Here is a 23,749-nt window from a genome sequence, read left to right on the forward strand (position 1 = left end):
TTGTCCGCACCTCTGAGGTGCGTAATCCAGTTGAACCAGCCCTTGTATGAGGTCTTACTTGTGTTCTTCCAGTTGTTTAAGACCATTTTCACAGCTGCAGTCAGCAGTAGGTCAAGTAGGTCCCTATCGTGCTCTGATCTTAGTTCTGTGGTCATAAATGCGGTGGTGAAGGAGGAGAATTCAGATGTTAGTGTACAGCCCAGTACCCCGTTTATAAACCCAAAGATTTTCTCGCAGTAGGTTTTGAGAGTCGGACATTGGTAGATAAGGTGTGCTAGATCCCCCTTTTCCTTGCTGCAGTTCCAGCATAGTTCGTTTTCCATGAGACCTAGTGAGAATAAGTGTGCCAGGGTCCAGAAGGCCTTGTGAAGTAGCCAGAATTTTGTCTGTGAGAGCACTGTTATTTTTATCGCATGGAAAATTTAACAAAATGTTTTGAAAAAAAGAAAGCCACAAGTCACAATTTGATAAAGTTATACTAGAGAATCACAACAGGTTAATATATATTCCGAGGTAAGAGGAGGATACAAAAATTTATAGTAATGAAGCATATTTAATAGGCAAACCACTTGTATAGAGAACCATTTGCTATCACAGCTAAGCACATAATACTGGCACGAACTGCAGATACTATGTGGTGACCTTACAATTCTTTGCAGGTAAAACCCAAAGAGTTTAAGTTCACTCATACAAGTTACAGTCAACTATTACAGACCAATCTGGGGTTCTGAATAAGAGTCTCTACAGTTGAATAACATATACAGAAATGTAGATGTGTGTCAGTGAATTAAGGTGATGTTTTTCACCAAGGGGTTCTGAATGACATCAAATAGACTAGAAAAGCAAATCTTGAGTTGTCCATGATGTCACTTAGAAATCCGAGGTGAAAAACATCTGCTTAATCCCATTTGTACACATCTATAATTTTATGTTATGTATGTCTACAAAATCATCTTCCCCTGCTTTCAACAGTTACATAAGCGCAAAGGAGTAATGGACGTGCCATACAAAACATGACCTCTCCCTGTCCCAAATAATAAACAAAATAGTACATGGCTTCCTTCCACCCACCTCACCACTCTACTCTACTCTACTCTATCCTTTTCCTTCCTTCAGGAAGCTGTGCTCTCCCTGCTTTCAGTTCCACTCTGGTTCTTGGAGATGCCAGTTAGAGAAGCCTGGAAGTCTTTGATGAGTGGCAACAGTAGGTAACACGTTTTGGTATGATCTGTTGCTAAACCCTAGCAGTGAATTGCCAGATTTAAGAATCTGGTCTAAATGATAAAGGCTTCCTATGCAAGCCATGCATAGCATAACATTTAATTGCCCAATTCCTGGGTACCACACACAGACATTATCTGATTGGCCTATTCTGCACCAGCTGGAGATGTCCAAGATATTGCTTAGGCAATACCCAATATAACAATAAGACAGACCAAAGCACACTATTGCTTGGACAAACATTACCTATGACACATATGCGGGAGTGATAAAATACTAATTGAGATTTGTCATTACCACCCTGTGAGCCAAAAAGTGAACATGGCTTCGAATACAAAAATCTGTTTTTTTTTAAGGAAGCGATTACAGTCTATTTCAACCAAACAACAAACAGGCCCCCGTTTTTTATAACTGGAAATTCAGCAAGTTCAGATTAGCATTTTCAAGGTCAAAGATGCTTCATAAACTAATTTGACATTGCAAAGTATCAAATTATTTACTGCAAAATGCAAGAAGCAAAGATGTATCTATATACATATTTCTTATTTTGGAGATAATTACATCGGAAGGATGCGGGCCTTATGGTACCAATTAACTTCCAATGCACAATTACGCTGTATATTAGAGGAGTATTTATTAAAAACAGTAAAACTATTCTTCTTCAGGGCATGCAAACACTCTACCGTTGTTACTAATGCGTATGAAAGTGGAACAGGAAACTCACAGAAACATCGGCACCCTGGTTGCTTTATCTTTGAACAGTATGCCCTGTGCATGGGAAGTTAGAAGCAATTTATTTGAACTGGGACACAGATCTCTGGTTGCAAAGACACCGAAGTTCTTGAATTAGTGCACACAGGGCTTTAAGTGGGCCGGGTCTCACCGTTGCTGAGCACTGGCAGTTTTTTAAACGGGGCCTCCTAACGGGTCTCGATCTGGCTCTGTTTTGTGCCCTGGAACAGACGGTCCGTTTTTTCCAGACTGCAGTGACAGCAGGCACATCACTATACGTGTGCTCACACTGCTCACTTCTCACTAGTGGAGAAGTTACGGCATGACGTCATGCCAGGTGAGCGTTGTAGGGAAAGGGAAATCCTTTAACCTCTTCTGTGCCCATGACGAGATAGTCTCGTCATGGAGCACGGTCGCGCTGTGCCCATGACGAGACTATCTCGTCATGAAACCTGCCCACTAATGAAACGCCCGGCACAGGAGGGGGAAAGGGCGTGGGTTAAAGAGAGTCATTTTCTCTCTGGATTTCCCTTCTCTTTTTTAAACTCAGGAGCAGCAACATTGTCGTGGTGTCATCATGGCTTTAAGTGGAAGCTTTTTCAATATTATATACAAGCCATTGACAACGCCAATAGTCCTGACTTGTTGTAGGTATGATGTTACTTGTATCATTTATCTAGATGCAATGACGGAAACAGCAAAATACAAGTCGGGCAGCACACTACGCTAAGCACAGATTTTTAGCTTATGTGTTTTTAAGCCATGCCCATAATTACCTTGGCCACGCCATTTTGAGAGACCCCCCCAGCTTTTTCAGCCCACTTAAAGCCCTGAGTGCACCCATCCTCATAACAAAGGGGAGACTCACCTCGCTGTCCTGTGTGATCTGCACCTGTTCTCCCTGTGGCACCTGGGCTATGTGAAGGTGTCCCTGTACGATTCAAAAAAGAAAAACAGAAAGAAGTATTAACAAAATTAAATCAAAGGAAACCAAAGGAAAGCGTCCGTGCATTAAACTTAAATAATAATAGTGCTTTTTTAGGTCTCGCCTACACAGCGCATGAGCTGTACTGTGAAACATATTGTTTACCTTTCAGTGGGCTTCCAACCCACCCACAGCATACCATTAGTTGTTTTCGTTGTTAATCTCATTTGTAATTTTTTGATTGCTTAGCTCCCTTCCTCTCTTGTGTTAACTCCTCCTTGGAGCATGGACCAAGTCCATGTGTTCTCCCTCGTCTTTGTTCTTCCTAGTCACAGGACCAGAATTCCTGAACAACTGCATACACTTTCACCAACCCACCAGATGCCTACGCTCTGCCTCACTCTCACTCCTCATGTTCACAAAAGCAAAACTGGAGGTCGCTCATGCTCATACATCACACCCAAGACATGGAACGACCTTTCACAACACATCAGAGCCTCCTACTCTCTTCTTGAGTTCCACAAGGAGCTGAAGACCTGGCTCTTTGTATAAGCACCTTGGGGTCCACACACCTTCACACCTGCCCAAGCGCCTGGATACCCTCTTGGGTAATCAGTGCCCTATACAAATCAACATAACATAATCTTGTCTTTTTGCAGCGCACTATATATTTTATAAGTGTTTCACTAATATTCCTTGACGTGCAATGGGCTTTCCTACTATTTATTTCAGGCATACAGCTTTTTTTAAATGTTGCTTTCAACCTATTTGCGATCTCTATCAATGCTTTAATGACTAAACCTACAACTGTACAACTCTATGCCACTTAACACCGCTATACACCACTCCACACCACGCCATGCAATGACACTGAACATCACTCTCTGCCACTCCACGCAACTAAACCATACACCACTCAACTCTACGTCAATCTACTCTATCCCACCCTACTTTACGCCACTCCCCTCTACTCTACCCAAGTCTCTGCCACTCTATTCTATACCCCTCTACTATACACCTCTCCATTCTAGGCCACTCCAATCAGTACCAATTTACTTTATGCCACTCTGTGCCACTCCAGTCTATGCCACTCCACTCAATGCCACTCCACTCTACAGTACTCTATCCCACTCCACTCTACACCATTCCACTCCACTGAATGCCACTCTATAGCACTCCACTCTATGTCACTCAACTCTACGTCACTCTACTCTACGTAACTCCACAGAATGCCACTCCCCTCTATGCTACTCTACACCACTGCACTCTACTCCACCCCACTCCATGCCATTCTACACTACTCTGCTCTATGCCAATCCAGGCTGCAGCTTTCTATGCCACTCTGCTCTATGCTACTGTACGGCACTCTACTCTATGCTACTCTACCCTACCCTACCCCACTCTGCTTGGCACCACTCCACTCTACACTACTCTAAGATACTCCACGCCACTCCACTTAACTCCATGCCACTCTACTCCACTCACCTCTATGGCAGTCCCCTATATGCCACTCACTATCTAAGACCAGCCTTCAGAACAGGGAAGAAGGTGGGATCGGTGAGAGGTTTGCAGGTAGAATATCCACCAGAAAGATAGTTATCCAAATTCTAACTGCAGATTCCTCACCTGCTGAAAAGATTCAACAGCAGTGCTCTTCCCCAGGTGATGGGTTTTATGGAGTGGTAAAATGAGGACATTCTGGAGCACCAAGAGTGAGAAAATGCACAGCTTCTCACCTCTGACTCTAACAATAATGCTATGTGAAGGTGTGAAGAGAGGCCCATATTGCTGCATGATAAACCTTAACCACGGGAACACCCCTGGCTAGTGCAAAGGTGGAAGACTTTGCATTGGAGGTGTGAGCCCAGATTTCCTACAACAGTTCCTTCCATGAAAGGGCATAACACATCTTTATGCACAATGTTGTCCAGCAGGACTGCCTTGCTTTTTTTATTGCATGTATACTCCACAGAGAGCTGGTCATTAGACCTGATTTCTTTGGTGCCGTTGATGTTAAAACTAAATGCCCTTCTGGCTTTCAGCTGCCATAATCTTTCCACCTTCTTGCAGGGATGATGTAGAGGACATAAAATAGCATAGTCTAAGATGGAAAGAAAAGTCACTTTAGCTCCTATGAACAATTTCTACAGGAAGAAGCATGCAAAGGGCGAGCGTACTCAGTGCTTGCAACTCACTGATGCTTTTCAATAAAGTAATGGCCAGTAGTAAAACTTGCTTAAAGGTCAAAAGGTGCAACTGTGAAGGGGCTCAAAGGTAGCACCCAGCAGGAAAGACAAAACAAGGTTCAAATCCTATTGGAAGCTAGAGTGAACATGTGACCCAACTCAACAACCTGATTATGATGGGAGAGTTGAAAAGGGGTTGTTGGCCTGCAACGTGCAGAAATGCGGACAAAGCGACAATGTATTTTTTGACAGTGCCTACTGTGCAGCCTTGTTAGGCTAGTAAGAGAGCCAAATGAAAGATCTCCAACAGGTGAGCCCTCAAGTGATCCACATTATTTTCCCCACACCAGGACAAAAAACTTATACCATGCTCTAGAGTACACCGTCTTGGTGCAGGAGTGATGAGCCAACAGTATTATGGAGACTGTCTCCAGAGGAAGCTGGAAGGAACTCAGGTGTCTCTGCTCAATCTCCAGGCATGAAAGAGGGGACTATGGAGGTTGGGGTGCAGTAGCCACCCCTCAAACTTAGAGAGAAGCTGTGCCTGAGAGGTAAACGTAGTGAGTGACACAGGGAAAGGAGGAATTAGTCTAAGTACCACACCCTTCTCTGCAAGTCTGGAGCAAATAAGATGACTTGGGACCAGACCTGGCATATCTTTCTCAGAACTTGAGGAATCATGGCCGTATGAGGGAATGCGTAGTGAAGTGGAAAACGCCACCTCAACCAAAATGCACTCCCCCAAGGATCCCTGCAGCGGATAGTTGAGAGCACAGAACTGAAGGCAATTGGCATGCATTGGTGGCAAAGAGGTCTACCTCAGAGGTGCACTACAGGGCAAATATGAACTGAAACACCTCCAGGCGAGGACACCATATATGGTCAGCAAGATGAAGCTGATTGAAGCTGTTGGTCATCGTGTTCAGAGAGCTGGCCAGATACTTAAAGATTAGCCAGATCCTAAACTGTTGCACCTAAGCGATGAGCCACAGTGCTTTTTGACAGAGAAAGTGACATCCCATTCCTCCTTGTTTGGTGATGTGCTACATCGTGATTGTACTGTCAATCAAGATCCGAACAGACAGACCATGGAGTGAAGGGAGGAAGGCTTTGAGTGCCAGCCAAATCACCCTCAGTTCGAACAGGCTGATGTGTAGCATCTGCTCTTCTGGAGACCAGAGGACTCCGATCTCAAGTTACTCCAGAAGTGGATGCAGCTGTCACCACTGTAATCATGGTTGGTCGGGGGTAGAAGGACATCATTCAGGAAGGGGCTCCACCACAGATCACCAGTCCAGGTCCTCTGCCGTGCCCCAGGAGATCGTGATGAAGTCTAATGGATCATGGACTCTACTGGAACCACTAGAGTCCTCAAGTGCCAGCATGCCTACATGAGAAGCCAGCAGACTCAGCAGGCAAAGATCCATCAGGAATGGAACCCAAGCTAGAACATGAAACATTGAAATCGCACCCCAAATATGCCAGGATCCTCTGATAATTATAGAAAACTCGAAGCAATGCTGTGTCCAATACTGCTCCAATAAACAGGAACCGGAGAATGCTCAGGGTGAGACTTGGGCGCTTTGATTGAAAAGCTCCTGAGGAACAGCAGGGAAGCTGTTGTCTACAGGTGATGCGACACCATCTGCAGCAAGCTGGCTTTGAGCAGCCAGTCATCTAGTTACAGTAATAAGAAAATCCCTGACTTTCTCAGGTCACAACCACTGCCATCAGTCTGGTAAAGACTCATGGTGCCAATGTTGACCTGAGTCCAAACCTGTTAGTGAGTAGGTTTTACCACAAAATGCAAGAATCGTTCTGTGAGGTTGCAGAATCTGTATGTGCAAGTACGCATTGGGCAAGTGATAGCTTCTTGATTATTTCTTGGCCCAGAAACAATTTCACAACCCTTGGGTCTAGGATTAGATGAAGACTGATGTCTTTTTTATGGAATCAGGAAGTGCTGAGAGTAGCATTCCTTTCCAATTTCCTGTTCTGGAACCCAATCCAATGCTCCTTTCTGCATCAGGGCCACCACCTCCTGCTTCAAGACCCAAAAGTGATATTCTGGCTGATGGGATTTGTGGGAAGGGATCTGGGGAGGATGCCAGCAGGAAGAGAAGATCATACCCACTCTAACTTTAACCCACTGGTATCATGTTACAGAAATTAAAGTGACTTTGGGTGATACATGAAAGGCAGAGGGCAGCTAGGTGTGTGTCCCCTTTCTTTGTCTCTGTCTCTTTATTGTCGATACAGATGGATTTGGCATTGCTTAGCTGATTGGGAAGGCTGATGGTGGACACTGATGCCTCTTGAGAAGCAGAAAAAATTCCAAAACTGCTTGTAGTCTCTGTTAGGTGACCGAAAGTCCAACGATCGTGCTGTCATCCCCCCCATCTTGAATATTTCCAAGGTGGCATCGGACTGGTCTCTGGAGAGGCACGTCCTATAGAATGGCAAGTCCATAACTGCAGACTGCAAATCGCCAGAGTACCAAGATGACCTGAGTCAAGCACGTCTGTGTAATGTCAAAGAAGAGCCCAAGGCCCTGGCCATTAAGTCAACAGTATCGGGGCCAGCTCTGATGATGTGCCTTGAGGAGTTTGTCTATCCTTGTCACCTTGCCAAAATATTTCTTGAGGTCGTCTGGTATGTTCAGCACCACCATTGCAGCCATGTCCCACAGGGTGTATGTCCCCAGAAGGCAGACAGAGTTGAGGGAACGCAGGGCTAACTAGCAGCTGAGAATACTTTCTTCCCTACTGCCTATGACTTCTTTGACTCTCTATCGGGTTGGATTGCAGAGAACTCGCAGCAGTTTAGCTTAGTGCAGGACAAAACCTTCACAACTACACTCTTTGGGGAAGGATAGGAAGACATGTATCTCTGGGCGATGGGACAGTACTGCAGGAACTGATGTGGCAATTTCCAAGGCAGCATTTACTGGCAAGTGAGTGCCTCACTGAAGGGCAGCAGACGTTCTGAAAAGGATTTGCTTGGCTGGAAGAATTCTGTCCGGATGTTTGCTCTGGCTTCCACAGTAGGGAGGAGCAGCTCTAGCACTTTAGATCCTTCCTGAGGACACCCTGAAAAGACGCCAATTTCAGGTGAGCTTGTGCTGAGGGATACTATATTTCTGCTACAGGGTACTGTCCAGTCCACTTACATTTTGACAAGGAAAGGAGTCTGCTGTGTCTGAAGAAGGATAGGGCAGCAAGTTGGCTCCTTCACTGCTATAATCCATGTAATACAGAACTCAGTACCAAATAAATCATGCATCATTGGCCAACAGCTTGCCATGAGTACGTATCCAGCTGTTCTTCTATGTACCTATCCTCCTCTGCTATAATCTGGGCTTTTCTCCTGGACCTAAACAGGAGAGGCTGGTCTGTATCTGGCATTGGTGTTGGTGATGCTGGTGTCAATGCCGGTGGAAGGTCTACCGGCCTGCACCGGGGTGGCTCTGGCTGGAACCACACCTGTTCTAGACAGGACGGACGGGACTTTTTTTTTTACGGAGTTTTATATAGCACAAACTTTACCCGAAGCTATCGGGTCTCAGAGTGCTTTACACGAGCACCAGTTGTGTTACATGAAGACACATTAATTTTTGTTAGGCACGGGGAGGTTAAGTGATTTGCCCAGAATCACAGGATGTTGCGTGTCCTTGCCGAGACTTGAACCTGGTTAGCCAGATTTGAGGTTGACCGCCCTAGCCGTTAGGCCAACTCCTCTCCTCAATATAGACATAGAGGGACAGGGGAGGACCCAACTGGCAGGAACCTAAACGGAGCCCCAACATTTTCCTGTGGGGCCCAGATGCACTTCACAAGGAACCGATGCATTCTGGACTGTCATCGCTGATGGGTGTCCTTATCACCTTAACAAGTGGAAGCTTTCTGCTCATTAGTGAGTACACCCGACTCAGCATTTGTGATGTAAAGTGGAGTTCAAAGGTCACTCCACCATATCAAATGGTTTTTTAGCAATGACAGTGCTACTGTATCTACTTTGCTTTAAAAATATGCTTAAAACTTAAGAACTCGTACAACATGTTGTAATGATATAATTAATCTATCTAGTCAACCTTTGAGCAAGGAAGGAATAAAGGATCTTAATATCGACATTAAGAAGCTGTATTGGCCTGGAATGTTCATGTACCTCAGCGTTTTATCACTTTTAACAGGTGTGATTAAATCTCTCTTTAGCTGTGATTGGGCAGTCTCACTCAACTCATTCCTTAGAGACAGTTTTCAAGAGAGCCTTCACATGAATACTGCACAACTGATAAAAAAAAACACTGGGGAAACTCTCTAAATCCAGTGGTCTCCCACCCACTTTTCTTATAATTTGTATTCTCAATTCAAATCCTGATCTCACTGACATTTAACCGTGCATTTTTCCAGGTATTTTAGGAGATACAAATTTTAAAATAATAATCATCCATATCAAGGCTTGTAGTGGGACCTTTGAATTTCAAGTCACAGATCTCATTAGCTCTCCCAGAATTAAAGAGAGGCAGCATACACCGTAGTCAATTCATGGAAAGTTCGAAACGCAATCACACAAGTAACACTCTATATATCTTGTGGACATTTCATCAGGTATAAATTACATTGGAATAACCGTGGCATAGGACTTACTATTCAAGTTACAACATGGGAACACTAAAATCATTTCCGCTGGTGTTCTGTAGCGGAAGCCGTGAAAAGGTATGGTGGACAAAATAGAGTTGGTTTTTGTTTTCGTGAAAAACAATGGATATAATAAAGAAATGGCACCATCCAGTTTTTGAAGCAATACTTTATAATGAACTATGTTTGTACACCCTAATTTAAAAGGGCAAGCAGATGCGACTACAGAATTGGCATACAGGAATTGCTTGTTGAGACTTCCAACTTAAATGCACTGCTCATCTAAGCATGAAGTCAGTGAAGATGACAATGAGCAGAAGTGATATTTTTGACTGTCAATATTCCCATTCCTACGGCTGTTATGCTCTGGATCAGCTGTAGTCTCCTGGTCAGACCATCGGTTGGACTGAAGTAGAGAATATTCCAGTTACACACTTACGATGGCCCTTCCAAGTGCTTTGATTGATGAGAATCTAATTGTTCAAGCAGATTTGATAAACAGAGAAGTAGTGATATGGGAAGAAGGTTTTAAGTTTCAATGGATCAATTTTTAATCAGAGGATTGATAACTGCTTTCTTGAAGGACTGTTGTCCATAGCCATTTTCAAGGGAAAGTTAAAAAATTATATGCTCTCCTTTTTGATACTGCCATTTGTTGCATGCATTTGGCTTGACAAATGTCTAAGGGAGAACCTGTCCGACGGCTATTCACATCTGTCAAATGTGATTCAGAAATCGGTTGAAATTCTCAAGGATAGTAACAAGGATTTCAGGCAGTAATATTGAATCTATCAAAAGAGGTTTTAACATAATTCTGCTTCAATATGATTTTGAATAATTACAATTTATTGGGCAAACAATATATACATTTATTTGCATAGCTTGTAAGAAGATACTATCTCAGATTGGACAGAGACAGGTTCTTGTAGCTCATATACAATTTTAAATAAATTCCTTTCCATATTGTGCACGCTTAACAAGATGTGGGAAATTGTTTTGCTGCGTGATTATTTTATGGTATTCTTTAGTCTCTTTGCAGTATTCACGTTTTAATTATTTCTCATTGGATCAACATTATTAGTGTTTTGTTTGACGTACTTATAATTTACATTTAGTAAGTTCGGATGAGACTGAAGGGTTGTGGTTCTTCCTGGTATATTTAATTTTTTCTTGTGAGGGCAGGGTCTCATCTAAAAGCCTGGGTTACGGCATCATTCCATTCTTTTAATAAATCAGTAGATCAGCAACTTAATGCTCTTGAAACTCCATCTTTGCATTTTGGGAAGTCTTACGCCCAGCATAATTGGCTCAGAACGTTGTTCAATAGTTTGTTTTTACGAAGTATTTTTCCAACGATCAGGAACATTAAAACTAAAAGCGATCGCAAAAAGACCAGTCCTAATTGTTAGTATAGATTTCCCAACGCCTGGTCTTCAATCTTTGAAAATATAGGTCTAAAAGGTGGCCAGCTGAATGGGCATTTTCATAAGAAATCAGGTCAAGTTTAAATGCTTCACAACTCTCTTGACTTTCAAGCTTGCCCAATGGTGTTTTCTAATCACAGATTGAGGTCTAATTCTGAATATCCATGGTATAAAGCATGCATTTGGTGACTGGTATAACTTATTCTCCTTTGGCCTAAAATTGGTATGTAAACACACGTTTGAGTGCTAACAAACACAGATGAGCTGACCTGCACGGGTGGATGGGTCAGCACTTACAACCAAAACGTTTCAGAGCGTTACCAGTATTACCCCTAAGAGGGACACCAGGATGATGAGTACTTTGTTGGAAGGGCCTAGGACATCAAAGCTAAAAGTGTGCGGTATGCTTCAAGCAATGTCTAAATGTTTAATCACTTGTGTAAAAAGAAAAAGTCCAGCAAATTTAGGTAAAAGTCGGTTTAATAAATACTTATTGCTCAAGCGATAATAGAATACATGTTTTTAAAAACTGAACTCCTAGCCAGTAAGGGTATCAGAAAACTGATGGACAGTGTTTCTGACTCATCCTAGGTTAACATGCATGGAGAAGGTAGGGGGTGGCCTAAAGCCAAGCTTCCCCCACCTTACCACTGACACAACTGAAAAGGATTCCCATTATGTACTACTGAATATGTAGTGCCGTCAATTTAGTTCACTTTTTAAGTTGTCCAGCTTTCAAACTCTATCCTTAAAGAGCACGGTTGCCTTGTAACAACATTTTTTTCTTTTTTTTCCTTTTTTCTTTTTTTTTTTTTTTTAGACATTGCCATGAAACTGAGATAAAAGATATCCGCGATTTGGAATGCTGTCAAAGGACTGCTGGATTTAAAAGATCTCTCCATTTCAAACAGTTTCATTTCCTTTGGAAGGAAACAACCTTATTTATAGGAGGCAAACAAACATACTGAACACATCAAACCGGCACTATAGACGGCAGTGTATAAAACACAGACACGATTCCACATTGAGATCAGAGTCACGTTCTCTCTCTCAGTGCTAAACAAAAACGTGTGCCACATTCTCTTAATATTAAGTTTAATGACCACGTTGATTTGGTAATAAAATCTTTTTTATCTTGAAAGAAAGGACAGTTCACAATGGAGCCCTCCTCTTCATCAGGACTGGGGTTATTTTATGCAGAGAGCGGTACAGTGTGACTCACTGCAGGAGAGGAGGAGCAAGACGTCCACATGTTTAAGTCATTCGGTTCAGGAACACATGAACACAATCAAAACCAAAAGGAATATTTTTCAGGAAAGAATTGCAAAACTTTGTAAAGCTTTTGGCAGGTGTGTAGCTTCAGGAGAGTTTTTGGGGTGTTACACCCCTTAATAAATGTATTTTCGGATAAATAGTTGGGTACAAATGCTTTCAGTTGGGCATGGTGAAGTGGCTGTCGCATTTCACCGGGGACTTTTACATACACACAGAAAAAAATGTTTTGAAAGTATTTAAGAATGTTGATTATTTTAGAAAATATTGTGTTTTCTCTCAGTTAGTACCCCTACAAATCCGCATTCCTCTGTCTTTCCACTGCCTCTTAAGCCCATTTCATTTGCCCTCCTTGTTGTAGCATATATTTTAACAATATGGCCCTCATTTTGATGTCAGTCGGAAAGCCTCCAACCGCAGGTTGGAGGCTTTCCGACCGACATCTTCGTTTTCACTTTCGACTGCTGTATTACAATGACGGCAGTCGGAAGTGAAACTGGACGGTTATTCCGGTTGGCCAGTTGGAACCGGCACGTAATCCCTTAAAGACGACATTTCTGCCGATGGGATTATGAAGTCAGTTTCCCGCCGGCTTTTCATGTCGGGTTTTCAGACATAAAAAGCCTGTCGGAAAGTGACTTGGGGGACCCCTAGCAGGGACCCCTTGAAACAGTGGCCTTCGGTTAGGGGCATGGGGGGGGGGGGGCACATATGGTGCCCCCCTGTCAATCCCTGCACTGAGTGGCAGGCACTGTGTGGTGCCTGCCACACAGAGCAGGGATTAACAAAAACTCCCATTTCTCAATGGGCACTTGTGCTGCAGACGGTTTCCAACCGCAGCACAAGCTCCCATAGAGAAATGGGAGCGTGAGACCCCACCGTGTGCAGTTGCCTCCTAATACTGCGGTCCAGACGGTCCACCGGGGGTCAGTTGGTCCCGATTTCGCAAAGGTCCCGACATCGTAAGGAGGCCCTATATGTCCACGTGATTGTTGGAAAATCTGAAGCCCCAATCTTACTGACCAAGCTACGCCCTTTGCTTATGGGGACATATCACGTAAACAGGTTTGTGCCGGCACAATTTTAATTTGCAGTGGCAAATTTCATGTCTTGTAATACAACATAACAATGTGGTTCAATATCACACTTGGTGCAATTTAAGGGTATAAAGTACAGATGACTGCTTTTTGCTGCTGACGACTTCAAGCACCGCTGACACAAATCGTTTTAAATGATATGGCCAAAAAAAGCCCAATAACGCTGAAAAAACAAACACTGTTTGGGCAATATAGAGATAAAGGCGAATACCCTTGAGACAACACTGTTTAGGTGATAAAGACTGTAATCCAGGAAAGGGCAGTGAATCATGCACCACAAATTAATAATGCTTACTCCTATATCGTGGCTTCCAACTTCTTGATTACAGTGAAGCACAAGCACTATCTGCTTATTTCCTTTCTCTAACGTTGTGAGGGTGCAACAATTGGTTTTGTTTTCCTCCCACATTACTTGTTTCCCTTAGGGGTGTCTTAGAGTGCATAGAATTTACACCCAGATGCTGTTATTTCGTGATTTGTATTTTCCTTTTCTTTAATCCAGTTACTGGTTTGGGTTACACTTTTGTGAACTAACCACCCACTAGACATCTGCTTGTGAAGAACTATGGACCACTGGTGTAGATTAAATCATTGCAAACTAACCGCCCACTACACAGCTGTTTGTGCTTTATTGTGGACTAAGGTTTTCGACAAGCCTATTTCCATTATCTCGGTGACTGCACTTTTATTCTTTTTTTAGATTAATATTTTATTATTGCTTGGGATACAGTACAGACCAATTTTTTCAGCATTTGCCATCTCTGCATGATCATACCATAAATACAATAGATAAAGTGAAAACCAAATTGATTTGCACAGGGCAACAAACCACTAATCAACCAATAAAGTGACAGTGCGATAACATTTTGTCAATTTCAATATCTGACCTATGATTAATAAATTGCAATATGAATACACAATACGACAAACCAGTCATGAACCCATTAAGTGACAGTGCAATTGCAATTTCAACAATATATGACCTGTAGCTGACAATTCATGAAATGACCTGTAGCAAGTGTGGCCCTCTCATTTAAAAATACAAAACTCATTAAAATGATGATACGTCTGTGAGACCTATGCAAAGAAGCGGCCACCATTGTCCTGGGCTGCTTAGAAAGTAAAAGCGTACATGGTGCGCTGAACGTTGCAGGAAAGTATGTTCGTCCCTGAAGTAGAAAAAACTACTTAAAGAAAATAGCACTTACAGACTAAAAAAGACTCACTGCGTAACAACCGAAGTAAAATGGCCAGTCCTCATAAGAGGTTACGAATGAAGACAAGGCGGTACTAAGGAGGGACTAACAAGCCTATTAACGAATCAGAAGCCAGCATTTACGAAGGACAATGACACAAGCCAATGACAAATATAGGTGGAGAGTGGGTGGAGCTTCTTTTCCATACTCCAATACAGAATGGCTCGCAGAGCCGCACATGCTACAAGACGAGGACAACAAGAGCAGATCTCAGCCAGCGTCTTTATCATCTACCATGTATAATATTATTTTGGGCGCGTGAAGGGAACGGGGGATGGATGCCACCATATGATCGTATATATTGAGCCTGGGTTTCTAAAAATAAGGCAAATAAAGTTGGAGAAAGGGGACAACCCAACCCTAGCGAGTACCCCGACTGGGTAATACCGTCCCCGCACTGACATTATTATTATTCGGGCAGGCTTACTCGTATAAAGTCTGGCTATTGACCCCGAGAGCTGGGGTGGGAAATTACATTTCACCAAGATTTTAATAAAAAATCCCAGATGACGAAGTCAAAAGCCTTCTCCGCATCTAGCAATATTACTGTCATGGGAATATTATCAGTGGTGACCAGGTCTATAAATGTCGACAAATAATAAGCATTTGTTCTCAAACTACAGCCTTTTATAAAACCACACTGATCAGGATGAATTAATAATATCTTTACCACTTTAATACAATTAGATAGAATTTTCGTGAAGAGCTTGTAATCAGTGTTTAAAAGTGTAATGAGGGGCGTGGCCGGGCAAGATGGCCGAGCGGACGTGAACCGTCTCGGCTCCCGATCCACGCTGGCGACCTGAGTGTACAGCTCTGTGCCGAACTTGCTCCCAGTGCACACCACCGACTCCGGAGCTACTAACGGAGGCGCGGGGGCTCGGCAACACGGAATTCATGCTGCTGTAAGCCTATTTGGAGCAATGCCGATCACGATGCTCCGCAAAATGGTAGCTGCCTGAAGTAAACGGCATTGGTGGTCTAACGCGGACTCTCCCCCCGAGGGAGGAGTGTTGCGCCTTCCAGACCCGCCCGCGACCCTCCAAGCAACCTGCAACCATCTGCCTACGAGACAGCATGCTCCTACAGGAGACACATAGCGCTGAGGACGAGAGGTGAGCACCGCGGCCGGCGCTGAGGGACGTGCATGGAAAGAGCGCCAATGAGCCCAGGAGGGTAAAGTCCACAGCAGATGACCGGGGAGGGAGCCTAATGCAGCGAGACAACAGGGGACTTGCCTTAGAGAGCACTCAGGAGAGAAATTAACACTCACTATCTCTGCGCCTGACCCTGCCTGACCCTAAGATGGACGCATGTAATCAACTAAGCAGTTGAGAAATGGCGGGCACGAACCGCCGATGGCCCCATGAGGCACCTAACGCCAGTTAGCTCCCTCCCAGCAAAGAGACGCATGCCCGCTGGCCCCTTTCTGGGATATGCACACCCCTTGATGTGGCTTTGTGAATGCCTGCGCTCTTCACGGCGGGAGTTCCCCACTCTGTGTGTGTAACGCTATGCCGCCAAAGATGGAATGAAGGACTTAAGAAGCCTTGTCATCACTAGCTTCTGTTGAAGGTGATCTGTACAGTGTCTGAAGAGGCCCCTGCCCTCCATAACTTTCGCTGCCACCCACCACCCAAGGGGCGTCGGGGTGCCCGCACCTATGCCACCAAAGAAGGCGCCACCCAAGGTCACCAGTTTCTTCCATCCCTCAGACAAACGACAGCCACTTGACCAAGGAGAGTCTACGATCGATATGGCACTCACTAAAGATAAACTGTTGACTTCCCTGCGTGATTTTAAGGCTGAACTACGCGCGGAGCTGAACCAAGACATGAAAGCCTCCATTGATCAACTCCGGATGGATTTGACCACACGTATGACCACGCTCCAGCAAGATGTCTACTCGGTGGGCACGAGAGTCGTGGACCTGGAACCACAAACCCAGGAACTGGTTAAGCATACAATGGAGGCACACGAAAAGCTCCAGGATCTTCAACATCAGCTCCATCTGGCTCACTTGAAAGCCGAAGACCTTGAAAACAGGGCACGGCGCAACAACCTACAGGTTCGAGACCTAGCAGAGGGAGCGGATCTTGAAGTGTTCCTCGAAGGCCTTTTTGCTGAGATTGTCAGCCCGCGCCAGCTCAAAATTAAAATAGAACGCGCCCACCGAGTGGGGGGACCAGCCATCGGAGAGCAACGACAGATGCGTGATGTAGTAGTCAAATTCCACTCCTTTAAGGTCGAAGATACAATCTTACAAGAGGCTAGGAAGAAGGGAGACATCTCATTCCAAGGCTAAAACTGCACTAGATATTAGGATCTAGCACTGGCAACACTGGACGACGTCATCAAATCCGACCTCTAACTACAAAGCTCAGAGAGGACCACGAGAAATACAAATGGACCTATCCGTTTGGCATATGCTTTGAACATGACAATAAATCCCACCACATCACTGACCTTAATGAGGGACTCCGTCTGTTAGGCCTTCCCCCGGCTGAGAGGGACCACCCGATGGGGCCACAGAGGGGGAAGGATGGAGGCACCACAAGGAGATCCCAGTAGTCAACGAGCTTGAGGGGGGCTCACAAATGATAGTAGAGAGGACACTCATAGATCTAAGTCTCCCTGGACACTAAGGGAGCTCATCCCCATATCACAGGAACAGATTGCGGCCTTCCCGGTCATCGAGGAATAGAGGTCAATGATTGTACTCACTGACGACGAGAACACCCACACATTCTTTATAGACTGTATGAACATGGCGAATTTCTTTGAATACTCCAGGGAGGCATGGAGAGGGACTTCGGCTCCGACCTCCACCGACGAGCCCAAAAGGGCGACAACGTTTATAGTCAGAACACACCACCTATCTGACTCCTAATGATGTTGGTATTGTTGGGGTTTTTCTTTTTTGTTTGGGTAGGGAGGGGGGCTGTGTTTTTGTTCGGTGGTGGATGGTGAGGAGTAGGCATTGGGTAACCGGTTACACCTACTTGGGATGCAGTCACAAGTGTGGGACGTCACTGAGACTAAGGAGGCAGGGCGAAGTCTGTGCTAGCACTCTGAACCATGGGGGTGTGCTGACATGGATCAGGCCTGAGCGCAGGGGAGGGGGGGCAGTCATGTAGTCATGGTAATAACAGTAGCTTCCTGAAACATTAAGGGGTTGAACTCGCCAATTAAACGTCAAAAGGTATGGAAATATATTACAGATCATCACTTTGACATTGTGGCCCTTCAAGAGACACACTTAAAAAGGGATGAGGAGACAAGGCTGCGACACAAACAATACCCCCTTATCTATAGATCCTCGGCGGGGACGAAGCAACATGGGGTGGCGCTACTTTTTCATACAACGACCAAATTCCAAACAGAGGCGGTCCACTCTGATAAATACGGTCGACTAATCATGGTAAAGGGTAAATTGAAGGGGAAACTATGCACCTTCGTAACAACGTATGCCCCCAATGTAGGCCAACCAGCATTCCTGACTACCCTTTTAAATCGGATTGGAGAATTTGCAGGAGGCCCGACAATCCTCATGAGGGACTTCAACCTCACCTAGCAGGCTGACCTAGACAGTACACACTCATAGAGCCTTGACGAGCTCCTTCCCCGCAGCAGTAAAACAGACAATGCATGACCTAGGTTTCAAAGATGCTTGGCGCACACTAACCTACGACTAAAGATTACACTTTTTTCTCTCATGTACACCGCACTTACTCCAGACTAGACTATATCTTTACTAGTCAAAACCTGTTGGGGTCCCTACAGGAGGCGAAAATCTTTCCGCTCTCTATTTCGGATCACTGCCCAGTTTCGATCTGCCTTAGTTGGAGCAACGCAACACCCAAGTCCTCTAGGTGGTACTTCCCGGCATCCCACACAAGGGATATGTTGATGAGGGACGCTCTGAGAAATTCAATCACAGAATTTTTCAATCTTAACTCCACCCAGGACAAATCCCTTTTCAATAATTGGGAAGCGTTCAAAGCAGTCACACGAGGCAAATGCCTAGAGCTTAACGCTACCCTTAATAGACGGAGAACCAGGGAGAGAGTAAACCTAGAGGCGGAATTAGAGAAAACACATAAGAGTACCTGCGAGGGAAACTTAAAGCGATCTACAATAACAGAGCAGAATACACCCTTATACGGCCCGTCAAATATCCTACACACAGGGCAATAAAATCGGCACACACATGGCGAGGTAACTAAGGGAAAAACGGGAACGGGAGTTCATTGGGAATATACAAGACAACGAGGGCGGATTGGTGTCTACCGATGCAGGAAAAGCCGACATATTTAAAAAAATTCTATGAACATTTATATACAAGAGGACAACTAGACCCCGCAGCACAACATAACTATCTGCAGACACTGACTATCCCACAAGTCACACAGAGCCATAATGACACTCTTACTGCCCCTATACCTTATGACGAGGTCTGTAAAGCAATTAAATCACTCAAGCCTAACAAAGCGCCAGGTCCCGACGGCTTAACAGCCCTTTTCCATAAAACCTTTGCGGCAGAAATCATCCCCCACCTCACACAACTCTTCAATAAAATGGTGGAGGATGTACAGGTAACCCCCTCGATGTCTGACGCGGTCATCACAGTGATTCCTAAGCCGGGAAAAACACCCATCTATGTGCCTCCTATCGCCCTACTGCTCTTCTAAAGTTAGACGCCAAGCTATATTTGGCCATACTGGCAGAGCGACTAAATGAACTGCTGCCAGATCTAATCAATTGGGCTTTATAAAGGGCAGACAAACCCACAATAACATCCGGCGGACGGTCCACCTGATTGAGAAGGCGCCCAAACGTAAAATACAGGCGGTGCTCGTGGGCCTGGACGCCGAGAAGGCCTTTGATAGAGTAGACTGGGCGTTCCTTTTTACCACTCTTAAACACTTTGGCTTTGCGGATAAATTTATCAACATGATTAGGGCCAACTATGCAGAACCCCGCTCCCGAGTACAGGTTAATGGTACAATGTCTGACTCCTTCCCCCTTACTAGAGGGACGCGACAAGGGTGCCCGCTATCGCCTCTGTTTGCTTTAAGCATTGAGCCACTGGCAATTAACATCCGTGAGAACCCTGAGATAACGGGGCTTCCCATTGGAGGAGACGACCACAAAATATCGCTCTTTGCGGATGACATACTCTTATATTTAACTCAACCATCGTCCTCCATCCCGGTGCTACAATTAGAATTTACCAGATTTGAGCAAGTAGCGGGTTTCAAAATTAACTTGGACAAATCCTTTATCCTTAACCTTACACTTCCGATAGCCGAGGTCGATACACTGAAGAAAGGCACCCCCTTCCAATGGGCAAAACGTTCCCTTCAATACCTGGGAGTACAGCTGACCTCAGATGTAGAGTGACTCTATAAGGCCAATTTTCCTCCCCTCCTCCACCAGCCTCAAGGCGACCTCAAGCGATGGAAACCAATGTTCATTACATGGCTAAGTCGCATACACGCAATTAAATTACATTGCTCCCAAAAATTTTATATCTTTTTCAAGTGCTGCCTACACAACTTGACAGAGATCTCCTCCCTAAACTGAGGTCCCAATTCACTCGCTTCATCTGGCAAGGCGGGTGAGGACGCCTGCCGTTTCATGTGCTACGGCGATCAAAAGATGATGGGGCGTAGGGTTACCTGACCTCGGCCTCTATTACAAGGCAGCACAACTCAGGATAGTGATGGAATGGTCCAAACGGGCATCGGAAAAGGACTGGTTAGACATGGACAGGGCTACTGCGGGGAGGTCGATTTGGGATTTATTATGGAAGCCCAAAGCAGATAGACCAGCTAACGCCTATATTAGCACCCCCCACACGCACCGTTTTGAAGGTCTGGGACTTCATTTCTGGGGGAGCTGAGTGGACCACGTTTCCCTCACCACACACACTGATACACTTCAACCCGGCCTTTCCACCAGCTCTTTGCGAGGGACCCTTTGATGCATGGAAGGAGGGGGGGGGGATGTCTCATTTTCCAAGATCTCTTTCATAATTACTAAAAATTAACCTTTGAGACCTGTCGGAGAGAGTTTCACTTAGGCCCAGAGGAACTGTATCACTATCTTCAACTCAAACATTGGGCTCTTGCACCTCAGGTCTGAGATGCTCCCACATGAGAGTAGACTAAGTTTGAAAAATGTGCTCAAACAGCTATCTCAATGAAAGGGGCTATATCTTACCTCTATAAGACAATACTTACCTCCACTCATTCACCGAGACCTAGATATATGGCCATGTGGGAAGGAATAACTCAGAGAGACATATCTGACTGGGAATGGGCCGGGATATGGTCAGACACTGCTAAATTTAATCACTCTTTGGAACTCCGAGAGGCTCACTTGAAAACCATGATGGATTGGTATCTCTACCCAACCAAGCTTAAACGAATATTCCCGATCACATCCGATATGTGTTGGAGGGGTTGTGGTCTCTTGGGCGACTTTCCACACATCTGGTGGGACTGCCCTGTGCTTCGACCCTTCTGGGAGGAGATACTAGCCCATATCAAAACCATGTTGGGATACCCCATACCAACTACTATTGAGAGGGTGATCTTGGGCATCAGGGACCCATCTCTGGCGCATCAAACCAAAGCGGACAAGAATGGTCCTGTCTGGGGGCGGCCAAAATTGCAATCGCAGCGGCTTGGAAGAAGACAGTGGCCCCCACCCTTTCGATGTGGCAAGCGCGGCTCTGGAGGATACTCTGTCTAGAGAGAGTGACGGATATCTTCCGAGATGATTACAAACATTCTGAGTAAAAATGGGGACCGCTAGTCTCTTACCTGACTCAGGGGCTACCTCTAGCAGTATGCCCACCCTCCATCAGAGATATGCATGTCTTTCAGTTCTAGCTCACAGACCACCAACCATACAATACTATTCTATGCGGCACGCCCAGCCGGCTTCTTGGAGAGAATGGACGCTACCCACACTGAAGTTCGCAGCTCCGCTCCAACCCGACCTGCATACCCAAAACACTGCACACCTGACACCACCACTTTTTTCTTTTCTTTGTTATAGGGGGAGGGAATGGGTTTTCTTTGTATAGGGATATGTTACCCTCCATGTTGGCGGGGTTCAATTTGCTAATGGTCACACGCAGAAAGGTGGACTGAGTGATTACGCTTATTGTATATGCTACCCACTGTGCCTTCCTTTACACTAATGAGAAACTGTGCCTATACCATTATACCTCAATTAGGGAAAGGTACTTCGTGTCGTGCTATGGGACAAATCCACCTCCTCTAGTCCATGTAGGATATATTCTATCATTGAATGAATCAACTGAGTTCTGTTGTAATGTTGAAGAATATACTCTGATGGTACACGTTATTGAAAATGACAAAGACCATGTACAGGTTTGCAGATAATACGAGACGTTTGACGTCTACGGAAACATTGACGGATCTCTTGAAAGACTCTATAACCAAGAATTATCCACATGTAAGCGATATCCGAAGATCTTTGGAAAATGTATTATCATGAAAATAGCCTATCATGAAAAAAGCCTTTTTTAAAGAAGGATGGAATAGTGCTCCCAGCTAAGATCAAGGTAAGCAAATCTGAGAGAGAATCAGCTAATTAAGTGCAGAAGTGCTTATAAAATTCTGCCCCAATAACATCTTCTCCCGGAGCCTTTGACTCGAAGCTCCCTTATGGCTCCTTTATCCTCTGCAGAGGTGACTGGTCGAGTCATCAGAGCCGCAGCTTCACTGCTTAACTCTGACAGATAAACTTCCTGCAAAACTAGATCTGCCAGAGCCAGGTCCAATGAGCCAGTGTTCGCCTAATAAAGTGACTCATAGTGATGTAGAAATAATTGCCCAATCTTCCCATTATCCCTTTCGATCTCTTGAGTTCAGATCCCTATTCCAGCAATTACATTTTTGGTTATTTTTTTCTTGGCCATACAGGCCAGGAAGTGTCCCATTTCCTCCCCCTCTTCATAGACCTGGCAATTATAGGTGTGGCTATTAAGGATTTTCCTCTCTAATAATGGGTCCTTAGGAACTTCTCTCTTCTCTTGCCATAGATGTAAAGAATTAGAAGACGGCTTTGTGGAAACGTCAACATAAGTCTCAATGGCCTCTCTTTGCAATTTCTTCTGCCTTTCTTCATCCTTCCTCCTTTGAAAAGCAAGAAGGGAGATTATAAACTCCCGAATCATAGCTTTAAAAGCTTCCCAAACAAGGGAAAGTGCAGTAGGGGCAGTAATTGAAAGAAAGTATTCGATCTCTGTGTCCAGAAACTGGGCGTGTAAGTCTTGAGTCAACAAGGACTTATGCATAACCCGTCTCCTCGATACTTTAAGACGAAACATAGAGAATCTTAAAACAAGCACAGAGTGGTCCGAAAACGCCCCGGCATGATAATGAAAGGAGATATTGGAGATGGTTAAGGGGACTAAAAAAAATAAATCAATACTTCTTTGAACAACAGGAAAAAACTCTCGATGTGGGATGTAACTCACACCAGACATCCTCAATTGCCAACCTGGGGCACACATCAAGAAAGACCCGCTCTATATTACGCATATGCTGGTTCCATTCAGGAAGAAAATTAAAATCACCTCCTATAATCGTTATACCCGAAAGTTTATTTAACTCCCGCAATAATGACTGAAGAGGATAAATATTGTCTGAAATTGGGCCATAAAGGGAAACAATATGGTATTGTGTGTTAGATACCACAGTAGGAACAATAACCCAATAACCTCCCGCATCCGTCACAGGCGAAAGACATCTGACCTGAGTTTTGCGACTAAATACTACAGATCTTCCCCTGTGGGCTGACTATGCCTAAGAAGAGAAACAATGACACTCAGGGGTAGCGGAGTTTATTACCCTTTTTCCCTGTGACAAAATGTGTCTCTGGTAAGAGGATAACCGAAGGATAATTTTGCAATAAACTCAGAAATATTGTGTGCCATTGTTTTGCCCACTCACATTATT

General features: G+C 44.6%; 1 protein-coding gene across 4 annotated transcripts in view; it reads right to left on the reverse strand.

Annotated features, from left to right (window-relative positions):
- The window catches only part of BANP (BTG3 associated nuclear protein), a 973,724-nt gene that overhangs the window by 429,926 nt on the left and 520,049 nt on the right, over positions 1-23,749 (reverse strand). For all 4 annotated transcript variants that reach the window (XM_085637629.1, XM_085637628.1, XM_085637630.1 and 1 more), the window contains one exon: positions 2,822-2,884. In XM_085637629.1, the coding sequence (XP_085493755.1) occupies positions 2,822-2,884 (63 nt within the window). The remainder of the gene's footprint in view (positions 1-2,821; positions 2,885-23,749) is intronic.

This window comes from Triturus cristatus, chromosome 12 (genome assembly GCF_964204655.1).
Source record: "Triturus cristatus chromosome 12, aTriCri1.1, whole genome shotgun sequence".
Taxonomy (NCBI): Eukaryota; Metazoa; Chordata; class Amphibia; order Caudata; family Salamandridae; genus Triturus; species Triturus cristatus.